We start from the raw sequence: 24,972 nt of genomic DNA, 5'->3' as shown, positions 1-24,972 counted from the left end.
CCATAAGAAACCATATGGTAAATGGCAGCAACAATCCCAGGCTAGCTCAGTTAGCACATAATGTAGCTGAAATACCAGGTGCTTGCTGCTGAATGTTTCCTAGCTTTTTGTTATCATTACAGATATGTAGTATTTCAGTTAAATTATGGGCAAATAAGCTAGCTTGAGAATTTAGCCACATTGTTTCTGTAAGAAAATGCTTTCCAAACAGCTAAGTCCACATACTTATCTTAGTGTAGAACCAACTTTATCTGTAGTGTAGATCACCTACCCAAATGTTCTGCTTCAAGCACACTGTACAATAGCAATGATTGTTTTCATAGTAAAGTGAAAAACATCTCTAATGAGTTAGGGAATCATAGACACACTGTGACTGGGACCAAATTTTAATTAGCTAAGATAGTTAAAAAATTCTAGCAATACAAAAAAATCATCTGCTTTTCATTTGTCATATATAAGCTTTTATTTACCAGTCTACCTAAAACACTGAAATGTATTAATGTAGTTGTCTGAACCACTTGTAGATCTTCAGACTTGTGTGGCAGAAGGATTGATAATTATAATGTGCTTCAGGCTACAGGCTAGAATAATTCAAAGGAAATGTGCATTACTAATATGGTAAAGCTCATAAATTCTTAATGTCAGTTTGCCTCTTGTGGCTGAAAATTGCAGTCAGGCTGGTTGGCTGGAGGCAAAAAGACTAGAGGTACATAATATTTCTGAGGTCTGAAGTTAGCAGTCACCAAAACCAAATATTGCCAGTCGTTTCCCGATTTCTCCATGAGATCAGTATCATCTAGTGCTGGCCAGCCTGAGGGCGAGGTGGATGTGGTAATGACGAAACTTCAGGTGTGAGTGTGGACTCTGCCCGTGTCAGTCCACTGCAGCCTCCTTTCTGGATCTATAGCCGTCCTATTTGATACATAGTATTCCCAAAATATTAGTAGATATTTTTAATGCAAAAATCTACTTGCTACCTCAGGTTTTATACCACAAAGGTAGAAATAGACCTTCCCTTACTCTGCATTGTTCTTCAACACTTCCATCGTTGAACTTCTGGGGAGACTCCCACGTCTCTGTACTTCGTCATGATGGACAAGCACAAAACACTTTTAGATTCCAGCTGGGATCTAAGCTTACATCACACCGAACTCAGAAACTAAATGTCCAGCCTTGTGCTCCAGTGCACTTTTAAGAGTTTGACTTGCATGGTATAAGAGCAACTAAAACTCTAGGCCCCCGGGTTACTGCTGTGGCTGTGAACTGCAAATTAGAAATGTGTAAATAACTTTATAGTTCTACCATCAAGAAGTCCTGGTCCTGGGCATTCCTAGCTTACAGCCCAGGAGCAACTGCAGGCCAATGCTCATTTTAAATGCTCTGTTTTTTCCTGTGTAAACAGCATCCCAGATTTAAAATAGCCCTTCCATTACCTATACTTCTTAGAATTCTTTAGAAAAAATAGTTTCTTAGTGCTGAATCAAATATTTTTAAAACATTTTATTATTAAAAATTCAAATATAGGGAAAAGGGTATAATAAATTCTTTCATGTTATTGTCTGTAAATCAGATATTTGTAAAGAAAAAAATAGTCATTTTGTTTTTCTGTCAACTGTATAGCATGGTGACTTTCCAGACTTGAAGGTGGAGTTAGAAGTAGTATCATGAGCCCTGGCTGGTGTAGCTCAGTGGATTGAGCGCAGGCCTGCAAATCAGACGATCATGGTTCGATTCCCAGTCAGGGCACATGCCTGGGTTGTGGGCCAGTTCCCAGCAGGGGACGCACAAGAGGCAACCATACATGGATATTTCTCTCCCTCTCTCCTTCCCTTCACCTCTAAAGGTAAACAAATAAAATCTTAAAAAAAAAGTAGTATCATGAAACTCACGGAGAAAAATACATCAGGAGAGCATTCGCTCAGAGGGAGCAATAGAGAAAGGATCCCCCTAGCCTTTCTACAACTTTAAGATTTATTGCTCTTTCTAGGGGCAAATCAAACTGAGTACAAGAGGACCCTAGGAGCTAGTGTCATAACAGAGTCCTTGTTCATAAGGCTGGCAAAGACTGAACTGCAAACTTCGATAAATAAGTATAGAATAACGAGTCTAAAGATGTTTTGATTCTCCTCACTCTCCCCTTGATTAGGTTATCAATTTCTGGAACTATTTTAAGTATCAACCCCTGCCACCACTCTGTCCTTCTCTTTTCAGTGCCTTTAGTTTATTGGCATTTTAGCACCTGTTAGCCCAGCCAGCTCAGCACTTGAGAATACTGTTTGGGAGAGACAAGAGGAGAGAGGGTGAGTTGGCTGTGATGGGCGGGAAAGTGTAGTTAACCCCATTTAGTCTCGACTCCTTTTTTAATGGAAAAAGTGAGAGTCTGTATGTATGTTGTATTTTTTATATGTTAAGGAACATAAAAATATGACACTAAAGTATCATACTTCAATTTTTAAAACTAAAGAAAAATAAGTTTAAGATTACTGCCCTATATTTAGGCAGGAAATTTAGTGGAAAACATTCTATTTATAAAGCAACCAAGAATATAAAATATTTAGGAATAAACAGATAATAAGAAACGTGCAGGACCTTTTTAAAGAAAGCAACCGATCTCTACAGAATGGTTATTACAAATACTGCAGCAAATGTGAAGAAATCTCATCTTAAGTAAAACAACTAAATGTTGTGAAGAGTTATATTCTCCCTAGATTAATCCACATATTCATTGTAAACCCAATTAATTGTATGGTCAAAACACTTTAAGTATGGTTGAAATGCAAATGGCAAACTGAAAACAACATTTGAAACAACATAGTGCATAGATTCTCAGAGTATGCTTAAGAATAAGTCGAGCAAAAAACAACCCAAGATCCGCAGTGCAGTATACAAATCTTGTGTTGTGGAAATGTACACATGAAACCTGTGTGATCCCACAGAGCAATGTCACCCCAATAAATGTAATAAGAAATTTTAAATACCAAGAGGCCTAAATGGAGAATTACAAAAAAGTATAAATACATAAATACAGGGAAAGATCTGCAACCTCAGCAATATCTGAAGAAAAATAGGTAAAAGCGAGATGTCATTTTTCATTTATGAGACTAGCAATAGTATTGGTGAGAGTGTAGGCAAATAAGTGTCATGGGAATATAAATTGCTATTTTGTGGAGAACAGCTTTGCAAATATGTCAAAAATCTGCACGCTTCTTAACACAGAGAATTCTACTTTTAGGAATTTAAACTAAAAAGAATATTGGTCATAAGTATAGCTGTATTTGTAAAAAGTATATTGTGCAAGGAAAAAACTAAAAAAAACTCCTACCTAAATGCTCATTATTGGTTAAATAAAGTACCATGTGACCCATCCATAAAAGGAATACTATGAAACCACTAAAGCAACCCAAGAGGCCTAGAAAGGGCCATGTAGCTCTATATTGCTTTGTTAGAGAAGGGTGTCTTCTATATATTACAGAGATAAGTTAATTGCTTTTTAGTTAATTTCATATTTTAAAATATGAAATTAATATTCTATAAAATATAATAACAGTATATATTAGTGGATATATAGAGAATGTTCTAAAGTATATTTACTGAATGTCAGCAGTGATCAATCGAGGAAGACTTTTGCTGTTTTTTGTTATTTACTATTTCTGCTTTTTCATCATTGTTATAAAATATCTAATACCACATACGTACCATTTTCATAATAAGGAAAACAAAACATGGGCTTCTGATGAACTCTGGCTCATTCTTTGTGGTTTCAGGAGAGGGCAGAGCACATCCACTAAGAGGATGACCATTCTTTTTCAGAAGAGGATTCAAAATGAAAAAGTTAGTGCTTAGACCCTGTCTTCACAGCTGCCAAAGACCCACTAAAGAGCTTCCCTGAGGCGGGGTGTGACTATGTCACTTCCATACTTGTTTCTAGAACACACCTGAATCATAAGAAACAGACTGAGTGGTAGGATGGGTGTGCAGAATAGCATTCTGGCACGCTGAGTGGTAGGCCAAATCATCTCTCATTCAGACCCGGTGTAAGTCTGCTATGATGAGGCAAGAAAGAGGAAACTGTGGAGTTGCCATTTGTGAGTTCACATCTGTTGCTCTCCGTGTTCCTTGTCAGATTCTTTCTGGTTGACTCAGGGCTGGATCCAGGTGACCGGCAGCTCTTTCTAAGGGCCGGTTCTGCTTTTTCTTGTTTCCCTTCTCTTCTTCACTTTCTAGGAGCCCTCAGCAGGCGAGTCAGAGTTTTGTCCAGAGTGGGGGTTGTGTCCTCATCTGGACTGCTGTATGTTTTTATAGATACCATACGTCTGACCCTACCCTTGGGAACCAGCATCATTGGAGCTGGGATCCCCAAATTTTATTATTTTTTCTCAAATGAAAAGGTTTTTTTTACAGGCTTCCATCTAATGCTTTTTTTGAAGTAACACTTTGATATCTCAGAAATCTGTCCCTGTGGGTGTTCACTTGGATTCTGAAAATGGAGCTGGGATGTTGAAGTGGTTTCTGAATAAATAATGAAACATGTGTTCAAAGTCTGCAACTCTTCCTTCTCCTTAACCACATCCTAGATAACCCGCCAATGGTGAGTGTCATTTGTGTGACTAGATTCTCTAGTTTTAGTTTTCAGGGCCTTTTTTTTTTCATTTTAGCTGTCTGAATGATTAATGTGACTAGGAAAATACTGTTGACCCATTTAAATCATGTCAAACAACATCCATTGCTCATCTACATAATGAAATACACACTGAACATTACATCTTAAGTGTGGGAGCCAGTGAACTAAAAAGTAATGTTTTACTTATGTTGCTTATGAAATAAATTATAAGACATTAGGACTGACTATAGCACTAAATATTAAACTATTCAAATGGTAATTGTCAATGAAAATAACCTATAAACTGAAACAGCTAATAGCTTTAGTTGCTAATTAGAGGAAGTGGGGGTGGTTGCATGCAACAGTGTAAGTTTTGAAAGTCTTTGTGTCAAAGTGTGGTTTAATATTTGACTATTATAGAATTTATTGTATATAGTTGAGTTTTTCAATTGTTAATCAGTGGTTGTGAAAATAACAGTATGCTGAAAAATTAGAAAAATGGTTTGACATTTTTATCATGCTTTCATTAAATTGGTCCTTGAATAATTTTAAAGACAGCTAATTTATTGTTGAAACTATTTTGANGTTTTGAAAGTCTTTGTGTCAAAGTGTGGTTTAATATTTGACTATTATAGAATTTATTGTATATAGTTGAGTTTTTCAATTGTTGATCAGTGGTTGTGAAAATAACAGTATGCTGAAAAATTAGAAAAATGGTTTGACATTTTTATCATGCTTTCATTAAATTGGTCCTTGAATAATTTTAAAGACAGCTAATTTATTGTTGAAACTATTTTGATCAATGATCAGATAACAAAGATAAGCTTTGACTACTTTTGAAATAATTAAACTTTGTAAAGACATCATTTACACAGTGTTTAAATAAATGGAAAATTTTAAGGCACTGAATTTAGGTTATCAGGTTTCCATGGTTACACCTTTACAAGTTATTTTGTGTATTGTGTAATATGTCTGTGAGTCACTGATAATTATTTGTTTTTTGTTTGCTCTGTTGGCAGTTCTGTGTTTTGCTGAATTTAATACAGTTCGCATGGCTTACTTTGGTTTATGTATATTTTAGCGTTTGTGATTGACAGTGATTGAGGATTTCTTATGGAGTGCTTGCCCTTTTTTTGTCATAAATGATGTATGTTGGTAATGCTTGAAATGTAAATAAGTTCTTCCCGTATCACTGTTTAATAAACAGGAATTTTTATGCCAAGAAGAGTTCTTGGCCCATTCGAACAATAAGACTTGGTAACTGCTAGGATATTTCTGTTAAATAGTTGCACACCGAGACAGATATGTTGAAATTCTTACAAACTTTAAGTTACAGAACTTACCACCACCAACAAGACAATTTATGGATAAGCACAACATTGACTAAACATTATTTAATAACATAATAAAAATAGCAATGTTCCCACCTAATCCTTAAAATAGTTTGTGATAGCCCTGGGTGGTGTGGCTCAGTGGATTGAGCACAGGCTTTGAACCAAAGAGTCAGTGGTTTGATTCCCAGTCAGGGCACATGCCTGGGTTGTGGGCCAGGTCTCTAGTGGGGAGCGTGCGAGAGGCAACTACACACTGATGTTTCTTTCCTTCTCTTTCTCCTTCCCTTCCCCTCTGTCTAAAAACAAGTAAATAAAATCTTTTTTAAAATGTTCATGATAGTGAACATTATAGGGAATGTCTTCACTGCCAAGTGGAATCTTTCTATACCATGATTTCTCCATTTCACTCTTTCCACAAATATAAAAACTGTTCTATATACTAATGTGTTTGGAAGGATATGATTCTTGAGAAAAGCCGGAGTCTCTTATGCCTGTGAACAGAAGAAGAGATTTTCCTTAGAACCTCACAATTAGCCATCCGCATCTTAGGAAGGCTCCACCAAGAACTCTCAGAAAATTTTCAGAATTTTACTGAGTTTGAGCATTCTCTCTGTACTCTACAGTCATGAGATGCTGTCTAGTTTGTAAAGTATTATACATCTTCAGTCTCATTTGATTATCAGGGTGGTCCTGTGATAAAGGTATTTAAGGTCCAGTGCTTTGCATGACGTGATTTGTAAGTAGCAGCTCTGAGATCAATGTACTTTGTGAAGTACTTACTTTGTGAATTATCCAAAGCACAGTCTGAAATTCAGGCTGGTTTCTACCTACTGAGAGTCCATTTTAGAGTGACCTTCTCCCAGGGTCAGGCAACCAGTGACCTAATTACCATTTACCAAGTGCTTACTTTGTGCCACTTTCCAGGCCTCCTGTCATACCATGATCCCAGCAATCCTGGGAGGAAGGTGTTCCTGTTAACAGATGAGGAAACTAAGGCTTAACTGACTTGTCCGAGCAAACCAACAAGTGCCAGAGAAGGAAACCAATTTAAACAAGAGCTCAGGTACAATTAGGGAGGCACAATTTTGAAGGAAAATCCCATTCACTAGCAAAATATAAAGTGTTTTGAATTCCACAACGTTTCCTGCTTTTTAACTCCAAATTGGCAATATTTTATGTAGGTGTTTTGGGATTGGTTTTCTTTTTGTAACACTCTGGTAGAAGTATAGTTCCAAAAATATTTGGTACATTTCACATTAGATAATAAACACATTTCAAATATTGTGCACATCAAAGATTGCAGTATTATGGTTAGGTCAAAGACTTTAATCTAAAAATGAGATGGCGAATTTGTCATTTCAGCAAGTGTGAATGATCTCTGTCAGCTCAGGGTTTTGAGTAAAATTGTGTTTTCAGTTATAAGAGGCTGCCTGCCTTGTACATTTAAAGACTATACATTTCGTTAACTGTGGTGGTAGTTTTAATTTTTAATCTTCAGTACAAAAATAATGGTTTTATAGTTGAGTATATCTGAAAAAAAATACAGGGGCCAGTTTGTAAAGAGGCTTCTATTGGACTCTTCTTTTAAGCCTGCACCATTTTTAATACATTGCACTTTTTTGCCTCCATGCCTAAAGCTATGGAGTGATAATTTATCCATGTGGTTAACTAAGTCTACACAGTTGAATTGGATGTAAAACTATTTATGAGAACATAACGGTATCAGTCCAAAAAGCTGCCTTCTGGTCATTTGGAATTTTGTCTTTTACTACAGAAGCTACTGTGTATTTTCTCATTATTTTTCTTGTGAAAATAATACCTAATGTATGATCTTAGCTGCTGTTGTCTCTCTATGTAATTACAACTACAGACATTTGGAAATACATTGTTTTCCTGGAGCTTTAGCTTTCTCATTTTAGGTTGTGATTGTTGACCGACCTACCTACCTCCCCACCACTCCTGTGGGCTGGTTGCAGGGCAGAGACAAAACCCCACAGTTGTTGTGACAACCACTGTTTCTGCTAAAACGTTTCCTTTTTATTTCATGTCTTTCACTTGGAGTTATAGAGTGAAAATGTTCTCAGGAAAATGCTAAGATCGTAGGTTTTGGGGGGTTGGTTTGCTGTTAATACTGCAGTTTGGTCAAACTCTGAGCTATTTTATACCAATTGTTTGCATAAATAACTTTAAGTAGCTCGTGAAAAGAGGAGGGAAAAGAGAAAAAGAAATACATCTAACACTATAACTAAAGCATGTTGCATATAGCATTCAGTTGACACTATTGTAAGATGAAGACCAGAATTACACTATTTTCAAATGCTTTAATACAATTGAAAAATATTCACATTAAAGCTGTTACTTTGATCATAAACTAAAAGTCCTAATGTCTTCTATTACTGAATATTTTTATCAAAAATACTAATATTTAGTAGTATTTTCATGAAAGTAGTATATATGAATATGCTTTTGAAAAAATAATTAAAGAAGGACTCTTACTATATCAACTATTTTAAACTTATGATGTTTTTACATGGACTTTCTCTAAAATTGAACCCTATGTGTGATTTCTGTGAAATTGTGATTTCTGTGAAATTTTCTTTCTGATTCTTACTTGTGTGCTTGAATATAAATTTTTTCTATTTTCCTCTTCTTTAACGACAGTGTGTGAGGTAACAGGGAGTTTCTTTTTTTTCTGGAGACTTTGGGAAGTTGAAGTTTGCCAGATGTTCTGTGCTAACCCAGAAGTGTGCATTCTCTGGGTCTCAGGACTGTGTGAAACTCTTTTTTGTTCTTTGTCGGAACAACGTTTGCTTTTGGTTCATTTTGGCATTGTACTTCTGCTCTGATCAGAGCTCGTCTTTTATTCTGTATTTAAACGACATACGGCATCCAGAAAATCTGGCAAAGAAAATGATATTTTGATGACATTTTTCACAGGGCTCAACTAGAATGAATTATTACATTTTAACCATAGCCCCAATAAACAGCTCCTTTATTTCCCCTAAGAGAAGACAGTATTTCTTTGTCCATGAAGTTGCCTGAGTCTATGTATTGTTGAAGTGCTAAAGAGCTGCTTTCTCTAAACTTTAGCTCAGAGACAGTGGGATTTCCTGAGCGTATGGGAAGCACACTATTCCTAAGCACACTATTTCAGTGTGACTCAGCCTTTTATGATTACAAAGATGAATTTAGATTAAAGTTTTGAAGTAAACATTTTTATCTTAAATGGATAAATTTCATACAATAGTCCTATTTTCTTATACAAATTAATGATTTCTATGTAATTTCCACTTGCCTGCCAAATGATCTGCTTTTAGTTTTAGGCTTTGAGTTCTTCATTATAATCATTAACACCCGTCCCCAGCTGTGGCTGGGCTAGCCTCAATAAATTTTTTTCTAGGCCCACAAACGTGAGTCTACTTTAGTAAGTAGGTATGTTCATTAATCTGTGTTTCTAGAATAGGTGGGTGTTTCTGTCTCCCAAGAAGTGGGGGACTGCTTTTTGTTAAAATCATAGATCCCAGGGTGCTAGCATTGTACACTAATGAATCATCACATGTTATCCAATTAGCTTTTGTAAAGAAGCTGAATGAAGTATTTTCTTAAACCCTTTTTGAACTTGTCATTGATGTTATACTATATCAGTTGCTATTGATAAATTTTAAAAAGGAGGAGGGATGTGCACAGAGCCGACTTCCTGATGGAGCCTTGGGGAAGGTCATGTTTTGCCTTGACCTGGGCATCATTCTTGAATGTTGTTATTATTGGAAGAGAATGCCCTCAGGCCACAGCTCTTCCTCTCCCCAGAAGTACTCCAGCTCTGGCTGACTTTCCAGCTCGGCTTCTCTGGAACCAGGACTCCCAGGCTCTGCTGTAGTGGCTTGATGATGAGTTCTGACATCCACAAGCCAGTGTCTGTGGTGAGGACCTCCATCATACCTTCATTGGAATGCTTACTTCCATTAGTAGTGTATGAGAATGATGGAGTCTCAGGGGTACCGCACACTACATTATGCCACTACAACAAACTTAGAGCATTATGCCACTGCAACAAATTTTTGTTTCAGCATAAAAGTGACTTGTGATGTTTTGTCATTTAAAATATGCTACACATTTCTTTTTTTATTTCTGTGGGTCTTTGTTACTGTTTTAGCAGTCTTTTAATACCACAGAGTGTCACATTACAGTGCTTTTAGGAACAACACTGTTGGGTGTCAAGTAGAATCTTTACTTCAGGTGGGTGTTTATGACAGTGTACTTTAGTCTCAACTATGCTTTGTATTGAGCATTAAAGAACATGATCCATTTTCTAATACCTGCATAACAACTGGGTCTGCATTTTCTCTATAAATGTTGCTTAATAAACACTGTAGCTTTATCATTCAGAGGCTATTTCCAAATGCTGTTAATTAGTGGGGAAAATGGTTTTTGAGGGTTTGTGAAATAGATCTACCCTTCTTGTAATGGCATCTTAGCTTGAAATCCAGGAAGCAGTGGTGTATGGTGTCCATAGCCACGATTTCCTGAATTGGAGAAAAAGTGTGGAAAGCATCTGGGGAGAAGGGGGCTCTTTACCAGCTTGTTTCCTGTAAGCTCAATTGGAAGACCTTGTCTGTGCAAATAGATTTCAAAATAGAGCCTGCCCTTTGACTGTCTCCATAATTACATGGCTTGCTCTGTATTTTATTTGGCAGCCCGAGCAGTTAACCCCTGGAAGGAAGGGGCTGATGGCATGGCCAGCGTGGCTCCCCAGACATGTCCATGGGAATGAATAAAGCACTGTTTGGAGAAGCCCATGGCTAAAAATCACACCAAAATAGTCTTCAACTGAACTGAAACTTTTTGAAAACAAGTTTAATAATGTTTATTGTGATTGGTTTAAAAACTTACTTTGTCCTTATTGTGTAGATTATAGAATGATATTAATTGTTCTTTTAAAAAATTGGAATTGGAGGAGTTCCTTGTTGCTTTGATGTAATCAGCATCTGTGAACAGAATGAATTTGCTTTTGTTTAGTATCAAGGGCCCTTGTCCTTTAGCTTTGCCCAATCAGTATCTGCTTCAGCCTAGGGCATTCCCTTAGCTGGGTTTTTTTTTGTTCAACAAAACACACAGGTTATTTCTTGTGAAACCTGAGCTTCTGTTTTAGTCAAGAAATATAAGACATGGGTGCATCTTCACTGTTCTCTTTTGGACCCGAAACACACAGTGCTGTGAGATCCCGAGCTCCTACTCTGGGTTGGAGTTCATGAAGGGTGATCTTTCTGTGGTTCTAATTCTGCCTCGAAAGTGTATTTCTGTGGTGCAGTCCTTCTGAGCCTACTGTAGGAAGCAGTGTTTCTAAACACTTAAAAATATTTCAATTGACTTTTTTAAGTTAATGTATTATTTAAGCAAATAATTTGGTTTAAAATTTAAATTATCAGTGAGTGTAAGAGCTGTATTTGAAAGTGAATTAGCAAAACATTGTTGTTTTCTCTCTTAGTAATCATAAATCATTTAAATCTGGCAGGCATTCCTCCCTTCATCCAAAATAATTGCCTCTATTTGTAAAATCAATTAGATGTTGATATGCTATAAATAATAGTTTTGTTACTAGACTTTGGCATTTGCTGATCATTATGAAAAAATACACTCAGTAAGACATTTTACAGGTGTCTTTTAAATTACATATTGTCTCTGGTTGACATTGTTGGCTAATGTAACTTAGTATAGGCTACTTTGCTGTGTTGTTTTCTATTCATATATTTGATACCTCAGAAATGTAACACAACTGGGAATTGATAGCACGCCGCAGGGTGAAAGTGCTTCCCTGGAAATGTACAATGAAAAATATAAGTGTTAATAGCCCACACTTGAGTACAAATATGCTTTGTTCTGTTTTACAACTGATTAAAATAACAAATATTTAAGTGTCTCTTTGAAAGTTCATTCAGACCTCTCCCTTAAAAATACTTGCTGGCCAAAAAAAACCCCTCACATTTTCAAGGGTAAAATTGGCTTAATTAGGGGTCATTGGTAGAGGTGCACATAAAAACCCAGGGCTCAGTGGGTGAAATGGAAGCGTTTCATTATGTGGCATAGAATGCATGAGCAGATAACAATTAAACTGGACCCTGAGTAAGAGGCCAGTAAATACAGGGCATACGTGTGCAGCAATGTAAGTTATTTAAAATGCATCCCTCTCTCTGTCATACTTGAATTCTGTAACCCCACCTTTCAGACCTAATCTGTAAAGGGAGATAAGATGTAGCTTTTAGAAACTGATGCTATTACCAAATATCAAAATATTTAAAACCATAACATAGATTTTATTGCAACACAAATTTAAAATGTGAACAACAGCCCTGGCTGGTGTAGCTCAGTGGATTGAGCACGGGCCTGCGAACCAGACGATCGCGGTTCGATTCCCAGTCAGGGCACATGCCTGGGTTGCAGGCCGGTTCCTTGCAGGCCAACTCCCAGCAGGGGCTGCACGAAAGGCAACCATACATTGATGTTTCTCTCCCTCTCTCCTTCCCCTCTAAATATAAATAAATAAATAAAATCTTAAAATAAAATGTGAAGAACATGCTGCAGGATCCAGAGGACATACAGCGATTTCAGGAGACACGCCAGCCGCACAGTGTGCTCCTCTGTGAAGTGAACAAAGCAGTTGCCTCCAATTTCCAATGTTCGACTGAAACTAGGCACTGATGGAATTTTTGTGACAATGAAAAGAATTCTTATTATTACCTGTGATAACAGTAAATATTCTAGTGTTCATAACAAATAACATAGATTTACTGCCTAAGAAAACCCTACCCAGAGTATCTATTACGTGGTCAACAGTAACAGCACTCACTACAATCATGTCTAAGATCAAATTAGTCCAAAGCAGCTCCTTGCTGATCTGGGGCTCTTCTGCTCTCATTGGGTTTCTGATGGTCTTCTACTGACATCTCCTAAACTTCAGATTAGTCAGCTTGCCCCTTGCAATAACTAGTACACACCCAAACCTTGTTTCCCAAAAACAGCTTTAACAAAAGAGGGTGTGCTGTGGGTCCTGAGAGAATAAGGGTGTCCAGAGACGGAGAGACCATCCCTGTGGCTGAAGGGAACCTGGCTGGTGTTTCTGTAACTGATGATGGATGCCATGCATCAAAGTAGCTGTCAGGTTGAAAGTAACCAATTGGAAGTTAGACATAGTTATAAGAAGGTATCCTCAATGCTTTTATTTATTTACTTACTTTTTAAATCAACATACAATTGACATATACCGTTATATTAGTCTTAGGTGTATGAAGCAGTGCTTTTATAAGGAAATGGCGCTTATTATAGAAAATTCAACAAATCTTTTATAGAATGATCTGTGGCAGATACTGTAGTTTAGTTAACCTGTGACCCTGTTTATCATTGGGATTGGGGACTTTAATTTTGCTCACTCTCTGTTTAGATAATTTGTTAATTATTATTTATTAATTACTATATTATAAAGTTGAGGATCTTGCCCCCTCCATTTTTTTGGCCACATTAAGTGGGGGACCATTATCTTCAAAAGGCACATATTGACCTAAGCCCATTTCTTCATTTCACATATGAAAACATTACTTTTTTGGTCTGGTTTGTAATGAATAGTAGAATAAAATGGTATGGTACCTAGTTATCCTGTTATCTTATAACAACATTTATAGGATGTCTTCTATCAGATTGAAAGAAAGGATTTTGCTTCAAATAAAAAAGTATGTTATGAAAGTGGAATTGCTGAGTACACTGCCAAACCAAGATTGTTAACAAGTTGGATGTGTCCAGGCTGTGCTCCCAACGCTTGTCATGTGTGAATGTGCCTGCATCTTTCCAGCAGTGAGCCCAGCAGTTGCCAGAACAGGTGCATTGACAATACTGTTCATCTTAGAGGTGACTGTGTCAAAAGCCTCATCCATATATCCTAGTGGAGGCCTGATGACTTCATGTTTCACGTTGAAGTGCATAGAAAAGATTCCCTCTATAATGACTATGTACTTGAACTTGATAATACTGATAAAGATGAGCTCTCTTTTGTGTTATCAGCCACATTGAAAAAATATCTTCATGCCCTGGCTGGTATGGCTCAGTGAGGGAAATGTGAGAGGCAACCACATGCTGATGTTTCCCTTCTCCTCTAAAAATAAATAAATAAAGTCTTTAAAAATTATCTTAAAAAATATCTTCATGAGTCCTAAAATTGATCAGTCTATATCATCCCATTACCTGGAAAGTTTAACATGACAGTGAAATGCTGATGAATGAAGGCATAAATGTCAGAGTTAAAAAGGACCTCAAAGATTGTGAAGTCCAACTCTCTCATTTTACTAAGCATCCTATGTCACTGGTAGCATCTGTGGCACCAGTGAGCTCTCAGTCAGAACTCACTGTTAATGTTATTGCTCATGGTCACAGTTAGCTCTTGGCAGGACCAGGAGGAGAAGTTAGCTCCCACGAGCCATCCAATGCTGTGTTACTCTGGCCTGCTTTGCATCATGTATATCATCATTTGATATAATCTAATGTATCTGTTTGCTTTTTGTCTGTGTCCCACCACAGAATATAAGCTCCATAAGAGCATGGATTTTGTCACATGAATCACTCTGCATCCACAGCATATAGGAGGAGCTCAGTAAGTAGTTGATGAATAAAAGAATAAATAAATTTAGAGATCCAAGGTAAACATGTCAAAGAATTGAGAAGAGAAAGGAAAAAATTAACATTCATGGAGCACCTACTTTTTAAAGATGGTTTACATGTATGTGTTATCTCAGCTAATGCTCACACAGCCTAGCAGTGAGGAGACCACTGCTGTTCCCATGTAGCCGTGATAGAAGGGGGCTCAGAAGTCCTGGTAATTCAGACCTGTCTGACTTCAAAGCTCATGCTCTTTTCACTACCACAATGTTTCTCAATTAAGTCATTTCTAAGAATTTTCATGGGAAGTACCTTTATGCTAAATGTTGGCTGGTGCCATAATATTTATTTTTTCATGATTAAAAAAACACTTTCCTTAAAATCCATTCCCTTAAAAAACATTCTAAAAGGAAGTGTGCTGGTTTCTGGAGCCCATGCACACTGCTGAAAGGCAGCGTGGGGTGGCAGACACGGCCCTGGACTGGGACCTAGAGGACCTGAGTCAGGGCCAGCCATTGACCCATCACCAGAGGTTGAGCCTTGCTTCCTCATCTGTAGAATAGCGACAGCGACAACTGCCTGCGCACCTGACTCAGTGGGTAAGAGAGAATGTAGGTAGAGCACTAAGCACTGTGCTTACTCAAGGAATGTGGCTGTTAAATGTTAACCACTAATATTGTTACTCTTTCTATCATTATTGATAGTATCATAATACATACTTTCCTCAGAGAAGTATGTCTTTGGTCCAACCTGCTGATTCCAGTTAAGGGGCCCATAGTCATAGATGATTCTGCTCGAGTCTTTGCTTTGCTTTAGCTGGGACCCAGATTTTTCTATTCCATAGCCACAGACCACCCACCCAACTTATCACTGAATCATATGTTTGGTCAACAAAGGGAGCTCATCTTGACAGAGGGGATGGATTAAGTCAACCTATTACTACTTTTGGAAAAATACCTTAATTAGTAGTAACTTTTATTTTTTAAATTTTATTTATTTATTTTTAGAGAGAGGGGAGGAGAAAGGGAAAAAGTGGGAGAGAAACATTGATATGCAAGAGATACATTTATTAGCCACATCTCACACACCCCCAGCTGGGGATCTGGCCCACAACCCACGCATGTGCGCTGACTGGGAATTGTGCTGATTATCTCCCAGTTTGCAGGCCAGCATTCAACCCACTGAGCCACACCAGCCAGGACAATAGTAGTAACTTTGAATAGTGTCATGGTTCCTTTCACACTTTCTGGGTGTTTCCATGTGTGTTAGGCTCATTTTTTCTCATACATGTGAGAAAAGCAATAAACTTTGTGGGAGCAACTCAACCTGCTTTCTCACAGCTTTGGCACTTACTGCATGTCCCCAGGGAAGTTACCTTTGGGCGCCTCCCTGGAATGGAACAGTACATACTTCCCAACGTATAGGGTTCTTGGAAGATGAATGAGCTAACATATGTAAAGTGCCTAGTACAGTAATTGACACATAAGTGCTTAGTATTAGAAGCTGTAGCAGAGCCCTATGTTTTCTTCCTTATTTTACTTTTCAGGTGTTCTGGAAGGAACCATCATTTATCGGGCATCTACTAAATACAAGGTGCTTACATACTGTATTCCAATTAATACTCACCTGGGACCCAAAAGAAGAAACTCGCTCAGGACCACGTAACTAGCAAGTGGTGCAGCTGACATGAAACTCCAGACTTCTGTTTTCTAATCACCTCATATACCATTTGACAGCCTTAGAATAGTGATTATCTTTAGGGTGATATTGTACTTTAGAAACTGCAGGGAATATGTACCTACCTCAGGCTACTTTTTTAAAAGTGATATTACACACATTTTGTCCACTATTGGAATTATTTAAAATAATACCTAAAACACCTCTCTGAGTTTGATTCAACAATATTACATGGAACTTCATGGAAGAACAAAATTGAGTAAAACTTATGACACTCAGTCACTGGCCATTGGGGTTTGTTTGCATAGGTCCCTTTTCCCAAATAATTTAGACATCTTGAGTTTTGGGGCCAGTGTCCATCTGCAGTCCGTGTTTCCATTATGTGTGACAGCTGAAAGGTGACTGTAGGCTGATACTCCTCAAACTTGTGTGTGCATCAGAGTCGCCCTGAGGGCTTGTGAGAGCACAGATCGCTGCTTCCTCCCAGAGTCTCTGAGTCAGCAGCGGCCCGGGAATTTGCATCTTTTTCCGTACCGTGCTGGTCCTGCTGTTCCGGGTACCACACCTGGAGAACCAGTGCTCTAGGTGGAGGGTCTGCACCATCTGTAAAGGGCCAGGTCTGCCGCCACCACTCAACTCCGCCACTGGCTCAGAAGCAGCCACAGATGATTGTAAGCAAATAAGGGTAGCTTTGCTCCAACAAGGCTCTATTTAGGAGTACTGAAATTTGAATTTCATATAATTTCATGTTACAAAATATTATTCATATTTTGATTTTTTTCAACCACATAATAAACATAAAAATCACTTCTAGGTGGTGGGTTGTATAAAAACAGGCAGCAGGCCAGACTTGGCTTTTGGAACATAGTTTGCTGACCCCTGACATGCAATCATGTTGGGGGGGTTTAAATTACTATTTTAAGTATAGAAGTTATGCAAGTAAGTGGTTTAAAAAAATCTAACAGTATAGAAGAAAATAAAATGACTCAAGAAAGTCTTCCTCCCCAGTGCCAATCACATGCCCCAGAAATAACCACTATTGACGAATATCAATTTTCAGAAATATTATAGGCGTACTCAAGCTTATATAAATGTATAAGTTCTTTTACATGAATAGGCTTTTATACATAATGTTCAGCATTTTCTATTTTCCTAGCAGTGTACTGTGACCTCTTTCTATATCAATACTTAGAGATGACTTAGCTTATCCTCTTTAATACTCATCGGTCCATAGTTTTCATTTGTGTCGATATGCCGTAATACAGTTAACCAGTTCCCGACTGATGGACACTTGGGTTATTCCCCACTTTTTTCTACCCCAAACAATGCTGCAGTAGGTTCACCTTCTTATGCCCATCAACATGTAACATCTTCAAGGCAAAGTCTTAGGAGAACGAATTGCTGAGTCAAAGGATGTGTGCATTTAAAATGTTGGTAGGTATCTCAAAATTCCTGTTTGGGTAATTTAAGACCCTACATTCATTTTCCTTCAGGGCTACACCCTACATTTTTGCTATCCAGTCTTTATTTGACCTGAGCATTCATCGCAGTGAGTTTCAGGATGATGCCCCCGCTGCACATGAGTTTAACCCAGAGTAGTAATCCGACCGAGGGCACAAAGTGCAGCTGGCAATTTGTTCATGATTCTTCACAGCTTTAAAGAATAAAAAGCCACCCAAATGGTGCCCCAAATCTAGGGTCATCCAGGACATTACTGCACACGGTACCACATAGAAATTGTTCTTTTTCCAGCCCTGGTGCTCAGCAGATGTTTCTATATGTTTGTTTCCCATTAGAGTAGAGTTTTCCATTGTCAAACATTTATGTAAACATAGTATTAGCTAATAAATATGCTGTGCTACTATTGTATTAGAGCTCAGAATGCCACTGCTTTTCTATTTGGGGCTTTTCCTTTTTGAGCCAGTAAGGGATTAAAATAATGATTTAATAGGCAACTACGCAACATCTTTAAAATTTAGCACTATGTTAGGTTTTCTTTACTTAAAATATGTCTCTTCTCCTAGGTTGTCATAGAATTTTCTCTTCACCACTCAATCATATCTACTTACACAAGCAGTCAAGCAGTCAACAAAGAAGAAATTTCTTTTTCCGGAGACAAAGAGATATTTCACACAGTGTAGTTTTGCCGGCTACAGTTTCTTCAGCTCATCCAGTCCCCAAGGTACTGCATTGCCTGTTATCTGCTGCTTTTCTCCAGCCGAGATAAAGGTTAGCTGCAGAAGCAATCTAATGCTTGTGCACCTTTGATTTCTAAGCTGTTTGAATCATAATTTTTAAATGTAGTTTGTGATTTTAAATTGTGATTTGAGAAGTTTTAATATCCTGCAGTTCTATAATGTCAATTTTTTAAAATAAAGATCTGAGCTTACAATTGCTTAGCTTGTTTAAAATTAAAATTTTTGTTATGAATTTTCCATATTAAATTTCTAACATGAAGATAAAACTACATGTATGTAGGGTTTTTTTAGTTTTTTAAAGGAAAAATGATTATAAAATTGGGATCATTTAAGAGATACTTGAAACTAATACACTGGATTGTTTTCCTGAAGCCCTTTCTCACACTTTTTATGTTATTAATGCTGCTGTCTTTGAATCTTCTTTACAGTAAATTAAACATCTTGTCTTGGAGAATTCTTGATTCTTTTTCTAGAAATTAGAATTCTGTGGGAAGACGGTTCTTTTTTTTTTAAATACAATATAAAGAAGGTGTGTGGGTTATTTAGAAAGAACGAGAATAGCTGAAATAAATACAGATTTGTCACCAAAAATCACCTGCTTTCCCCCTTTTTATGCATTTTTTACAGTGAACCCATAGTAAGTATATTATACTTCCTGCAGGTGAGTGACTGACCCATTTTGTAACAAAAGGGCTGATGAGACAGGTTCCCAGAGCCCAAAGTATGTTCCTGATATTTTCTTAGGTAGAAAAGAAAAAGAAATCTCTGGAGAGATGAATGTATTGTTTTAGAATTTCAGTGACCACCGAATAGCCCTTCTGCCTGTCGTTGTAACCTGGCCCGATCACAAAGCAGAGACAAGAGCACAGAGTCTGTCGGGGGGACTGGGAGCTTTTTGGGCACTGGTGGGAAAGGTGCAGCAGAGCTGCAGCGGAGAGATGTGCATCCAGAGCTCAGCTGTGGCAGCCCAGGCCCTGGTGTTACCCGTCTCAGAAAGTCCGTCTGAACGTGAGAATAAGGGCAGGCTCTTCAATACTGCGCGATGCCCTTGCAGAGTTGCTGCGATATCAACTGAATAGTGTTATGTCTCTCAGCTTCCTGTCCCCAGCTCCTTAGTGGGAACTGTTCAACAATGTTTATGTAGCAGTTTCCATAAGTAGTTTGTAAAGAGCTATGCAAAACTGAGACTGAGAGAAGTTCTATGTGTAAAATAGTGTTTATTTTCTGCGTACCGCCCATGGATTTAACTAAGTGATGGAGAGTGTTTTACAAGAGTAATCAGAGTTGAATGTTTTGAATTTTGGAGGACACTTTGGTAGTTTTTGACAAATGTTAGAAATGTTCTGGGTATTTTTTTATGTACTTAAAAAGTAAAGAAAAGAAAGGCTGTTTTGTTTTATTCTCTAGTCATTATTAGTTTGGGTACAGTTGAGAAGTGTAAGAAAGTGTATGTAATGGGCGTCAGTGGTCTTGACAGTCAGCCTTTTACATATATTCATTAAGAGAGGGTGTTGTGAGCTATCTTTTGCATAAATTTTATCTTTGTGTTAAGGAGATGAAAGTGCTCTTAATTAGCCATTTAACAATTTGGAAGCTTGGTGCTATTTTTTATCAATGACAGCATGGTTCTAACGAGGTTGGGAGAAGGAAGAAAACTACTGTTTGTTTTGACCCGAAGTCTACTTCAGTCCAGTTTGTCTCAAAGCACAGTGAGGTTAACAGACCATCCAGAGACAGCACTAGCAGGCAATGTTAAGTTCAAAAGGGCAGGGGAAGGAACTGGGGGCAGCCTGGAGGGTCTGTTGTGCTGGCTTTGGAGGTCGGCACTCCAGCAGGAAGGGCAGAGCTCCATGAAGCAGGAGGTTGTGTCCGAAAAAATGATTCCATTGTCGTGCGCTGGGTTCTGATCTTCATTTTCAATCCTTTTTCCTCCAGCACATAAAGAAGCCAGACTATGTGACGACAGGCATTGTACCCGACTGGGGAGACAGCATAGAAGTTAAGAATGAAGATCAGATTCAAGGGCTTCGTCAAGCTTGTCAGCTGGCCCGTCATGTCCTCCTCCTAGCTGGGAAGAGTTTAAAGGTGGCGTCTCCCCAAGCCTCAAGACTTACATAAGGGGCAACAAATCCTCTTATTTTTCCTTTTTCCCTTTCAACTCTTCTTTTGTACACATTTAATTTGTTAATAATTAAGTAAGGCCTTGGGGTAGGGAAAGGGGATTATATTATTTTATGTGTTTTTTCAGGAGATTATTTAAAATTCAAACTCAATTTTAAATAGCAGAATTCTGGAGATGCTCTGGGCTCAGTCAGCCTATCCAAGTTGGTCAACGGCAACCGGCTTTGACTTTTGCCCCCTTCCTCTTGCCTGTAGTTTCTGCTTTTTTTCCCCACATTATTTCCATTATTTTCATGTGCCTGAAGAATTGCTTGCCTCAGCCTTTGTCTCCTATTTTCTTTCATTTGCTCTGCAAAAAAATCAGACTAGATACACATAGCTATGGGTAATAGAGCAATATTATGTACAGTTGTCTTACTACAAGGTTTAGTTCTTTCAGAATAACCTAAAACACTCTGCTATGTAAGAACCCTAAAAGAAAATATGGGCCTGCAGTTTCAAAAATGTGGGCAGAATTTAGGAAGTGAGACTCAACAGTGAGACCACTAAGGTATCATCTGTGTCATAAACATGTTCTAGCAATATAACATACCGTGAATATAAAATAATGCAAAGAAATGTATTGAGTAGTTATTTTTAATAAGAGATTTTTTTAGAATCTTATTTATGATTTATGAGTTTATGAAGATAGTCTTCATGTGCTCACAAAACTCAATTATACTTTTATTTTGGTGTGAGGGCAGTTGGATAGCTTCTAGTAAGAGAAAAAATATTTTTTAAAAACACTGACTTATTTAGTTATGAAAGAAATCAAGATCAGTGAAAATCAAATCTGTAAAAAATGGGCCCTGGTCAGTTAGCTCAGTCAGTTAAAGTGTAGCCTGCACAGGCCAAGGTTGCAGGTTTGATCCTCAGTCAGGGCACGTACAAGAGTCAACCGATGAGTGCATAAATAAGTGGAACAACAAATTGATCTTTTTCTTTCTCTGTCTCTCCCTAAAATAATCAGTAACATTTTTTTGAAACGATGGTGCACAGCCCCCATGCCATTGCTGCGGGGCCCACCTCCCGTCTCTGAGATACAAATGTGTGGGTCGACCTGCTTCTCAAGCCTTGTCATCTAACCTGATGAGCCTTTTGAGTATTTATTTATGTGCCTCTTTTAGCCCAGGGTGCCAGCCATTGGGGGAGAGGCCGGGATTGCCTAACTATGTATTTTTGAAATTTTCAGGCTAAAATGGAATCATGTTATTTAATGACTCACAAATGATCTGAAGGATCTTAAGAGCTTAAAATTGCCTTCTCCTAATGGTGTATAACATCATCATATACCTAAATTATTGTCCAAAAAACGCAATTTAAGATTTTAATGTCAATTAAAATTAATTAACATCTTGTACCACAAGTTTATCAAAGTAGATTTATACAATTTCACCTGGAAGTTCTGTAGCTAAAAGCATCGTCAGTAGATTCAGGAAATGTCTTCACCTGTCACTGAGCAATTTCTTTATTTAATATTTTAGGTTGACATGACAACTGAAGAGATAGATGCTCTTGTTCATCAGGAAATCATCAGTCATGGTGCCTATCCCTCACCTCTAGGCTATGGAGGTTTTCCAAAATCTGTTTGTACCTCTGTAAACAACGTGCTATGTCATGGTATCCCTGACAGGTATTCATGGCTTAATAACATATTGTTCCTTTGGAAACTAAAACATGAAACTAAGATCTATCACATATGGTGAAAGACACTATTGTTTAATGGAAACCCACCTGCAAACTTTTGAAGCTAATTATGGTAAAACAAAAAATGTGAAGTATTTTGCTTCTAAGTGGACGTGATACCCCCATTTAATGTTAAAGCTGTATGTAATCCCCAAAAGTGGTTGTGGGTTAAATACTTCTTTTATGTCCTTATATTTTAATGATATAAATGCTAAAAATCCAAATGTAGGTAAATTTTGATTATCAACTATTGTTTTGGCTCTTTGCAAAATTAAGGTAACTAAATAAGTACTTTTTTAAATAGTAGACTTATAAGTGGTAATATGCTCCTACTATGTATTTCTTGTAAGATTTGATGTGACTAACATAAGTTTAAGATTAAATGTAGTTATTCCACTTATTTTCTCCTCTGCTCCAAATTATCATTGCAATTCATTGGCCTCGTGATAGCAGTCATTAGGTATTTATTTTTATATTCCTTTTATTGAGATCTGTCTATCACCATTTTTCCTGTTTATGTTTCAGTCGACCTCTTCAGGATGGAGATATTATCAACATTGATGTCACGGTGAGTAAATCATATAAAAAATAGTCTTTGATCAACTTCAGAATTGATGGTAGCAACAGGAAGAAGAGCAGATTGAAAATGTGAACTGCACCGATGGAAGTGCTGTTTACTTCTGGATCCAGACGCAAGCAGCTGGTTTCCTTTTTTGTCTTTAACTCTGTGTTTATTCCAAGTAAACCCAGGCCTGACTTGAATTTAGGCCTGGAATCAGATGCACTGAGATCAATGTTGGCCTAAGTGAAATGTCAACCCAATCCTGCTATGTGTCATGTTTTTGAGAAGGTGTAATTGTTATTGATCCACTGTGTAGTTAATGCAGAGCGCCGCAGCACTGGGCAGCTGCTGAAGCTAGATATGTATGAGATGAGCTAACACGAAGAAAGCCAGCATTTTTCCTTCACTCTGCCAAGATTGATCTTCCTCTTCCTGCTGATTTTGAGTGGGGCCTGTCATTATCTTACTCTGTCATTAGGGGCTACGTTGGCCTGTGTGTCAGTCTATTTGGACAGCAACTCTTTTGCTAGCAGTGTTCCTTAGATTTATTAAAATCCCTGAAGGTAGCGTCGTGCTCCATTTCTGGTACAGGGAGCCTTGAACTCAAAGCATACAAGCCGAGTGGTGTCTTCTCTAAACTTAAGTTTTTGCCAAGTGGTTAACAGTCTTTCTTTTAAATAACAACCCAACATAATTTAACCTAGGAACTTCAAATTGGACAAGCTGCAAACCTTTTCTAATATTCTTAGCTCTTGACGGTTCTCAGACTCAGCTTCTTTGTGCTTTGGCAGTTCATTTTGCTAAAAAGTTTTGTAATGATGTATCTTTGGATTATGTAGGTTATAAATAAATTCTACATATGCGATTATTAATAAATAAATTTTAAATAGATATAATTTATACATCTGACAAGAACTAGTTGAGATAGCATTCAAGGAGTATAGTTTCTATTAATGAGGAAATTTTTTTGCTTGAATTTTTACTGAATTTATTGGGGCTACATTGGTTAATAAAATTATGTAGGTTTCAAGTGAACAGTTCTGTAATACATCCTCTGTATATTGTATTGTGTGTTCACCATCCAAAGTTCAGTCTTCTTTTATCACCATTTATTCCTGATTTACCCACTACTCCCCCGACCCCCCTTTTCCTCTTGTAATTACCATACTGTTGTCTGTGTCTCTGAGGGGTTTTTTGGTTTTTTTTTAATTTTTTATTTTTTAAGATTTTATTTATTTATCTTTTAAAGGGGGAGGAGAGAGGGAGAGAAACATCAATGTATGGTTGCCTTTCATGCGTCCCCTGCTGGGAACTGACCTGCAGGGAACTGGCCTGCAACCCAGGCATGTGCCCTGACTGGGAATCGAACTGTGATCCTCTGGTTCGCAGGCCTGTGCTCAATCCACTGAGCTACACCAGTCAGGGCTCTGAGGTTTTGTTTTGTTTTGTTTTGGGTTAATCCCTTCACCTATTTCACCCAGCCCCCCCTCCCCACCCAACAGCTATCAGGCTGTTCTCTGTATCTGTGAGTCTGTTTCTATTTGTTTTTGTTTATTTTGTTCATTAGATTCTACCTACATATGAGTGCAATCACATGGTACTTGTCTTTCTCTGACTGGTTTATTTCACTTAGCATAACACTCTCTAGGTTCATCCATGCTATTGCAAAAGGTAAGATTTCCTTCTTTTTTATGGCTAAGTAGTATTCTATTGTGTAAATTTATCACATCTTTTTAACCCCTCAGCTACTGAAGCACAGGGCGGCTGTTTTCAAATCTTGGCTACTGGAAATAGCACTGCGGCGAGCATAGGGGTGCAGAGGAAATATTTGTGATCATAGTTACTCTAAATCCAGACCATGACACCTAAATAGGAGTGAGAAGGAGGTGGAAATTTGCATTCAGTAGTCGACTTCGGTCAGATTTTTAGTTCAAATTAATTCAACCTTTTTTCTTCATGTCAGTTTGTGTAAAGATGTACCCAAAGATTCCTTTATTGATATAGGAAAGGTCCTACTTAGAATACTTGAACATTTGCTCCACATATATTCTGTTGGTTTCTTTCCAACTCAAAGTCATGTAGAAGGAGGTATTTTATGAAATGTGCCTGCACTGA

At 37.7% G+C, this 24,972-nt stretch overlaps 1 protein-coding gene across 1 annotated transcript in view; it reads left to right on the top strand.

Annotated features, from left to right (window-relative positions):
• The window catches only part of METAP1D (methionyl aminopeptidase type 1D, mitochondrial), a 79,260-nt gene that overhangs the window by 42,287 nt on the left and 12,001 nt on the right, over positions 1-24,972 (top strand). Inside the window, exons 2-5 of the mRNA XM_037044456.1 lie at positions 18,276-18,433; positions 20,385-20,534; positions 22,094-22,242; positions 22,821-22,863. Coding sequence (XP_036900351.1) covers positions 18,276-18,433; positions 20,385-20,534; positions 22,094-22,242; positions 22,821-22,863 — 500 coding nt within the window. The remainder of the gene's footprint in view (positions 1-18,275; positions 18,434-20,384; positions 20,535-22,093; positions 22,243-22,820; positions 22,864-24,972) is intronic.

The sequence above is a fragment of the Sturnira hondurensis genome, unplaced genomic scaffold, assembly GCF_014824575.4.
Source record: "Sturnira hondurensis isolate 20B ecotype Veracruz unplaced genomic scaffold, ASM1482457v3 Scaffold0004136, whole genome shotgun sequence".
Lineage (NCBI taxonomy): Eukaryota > Metazoa > Chordata > Mammalia > Chiroptera > Phyllostomidae > Sturnira > Sturnira hondurensis.
The sequence above is the reverse complement of the archived record's forward strand: the minus strand, read 5'-3'. Positions and strand labels throughout refer to the sequence as shown.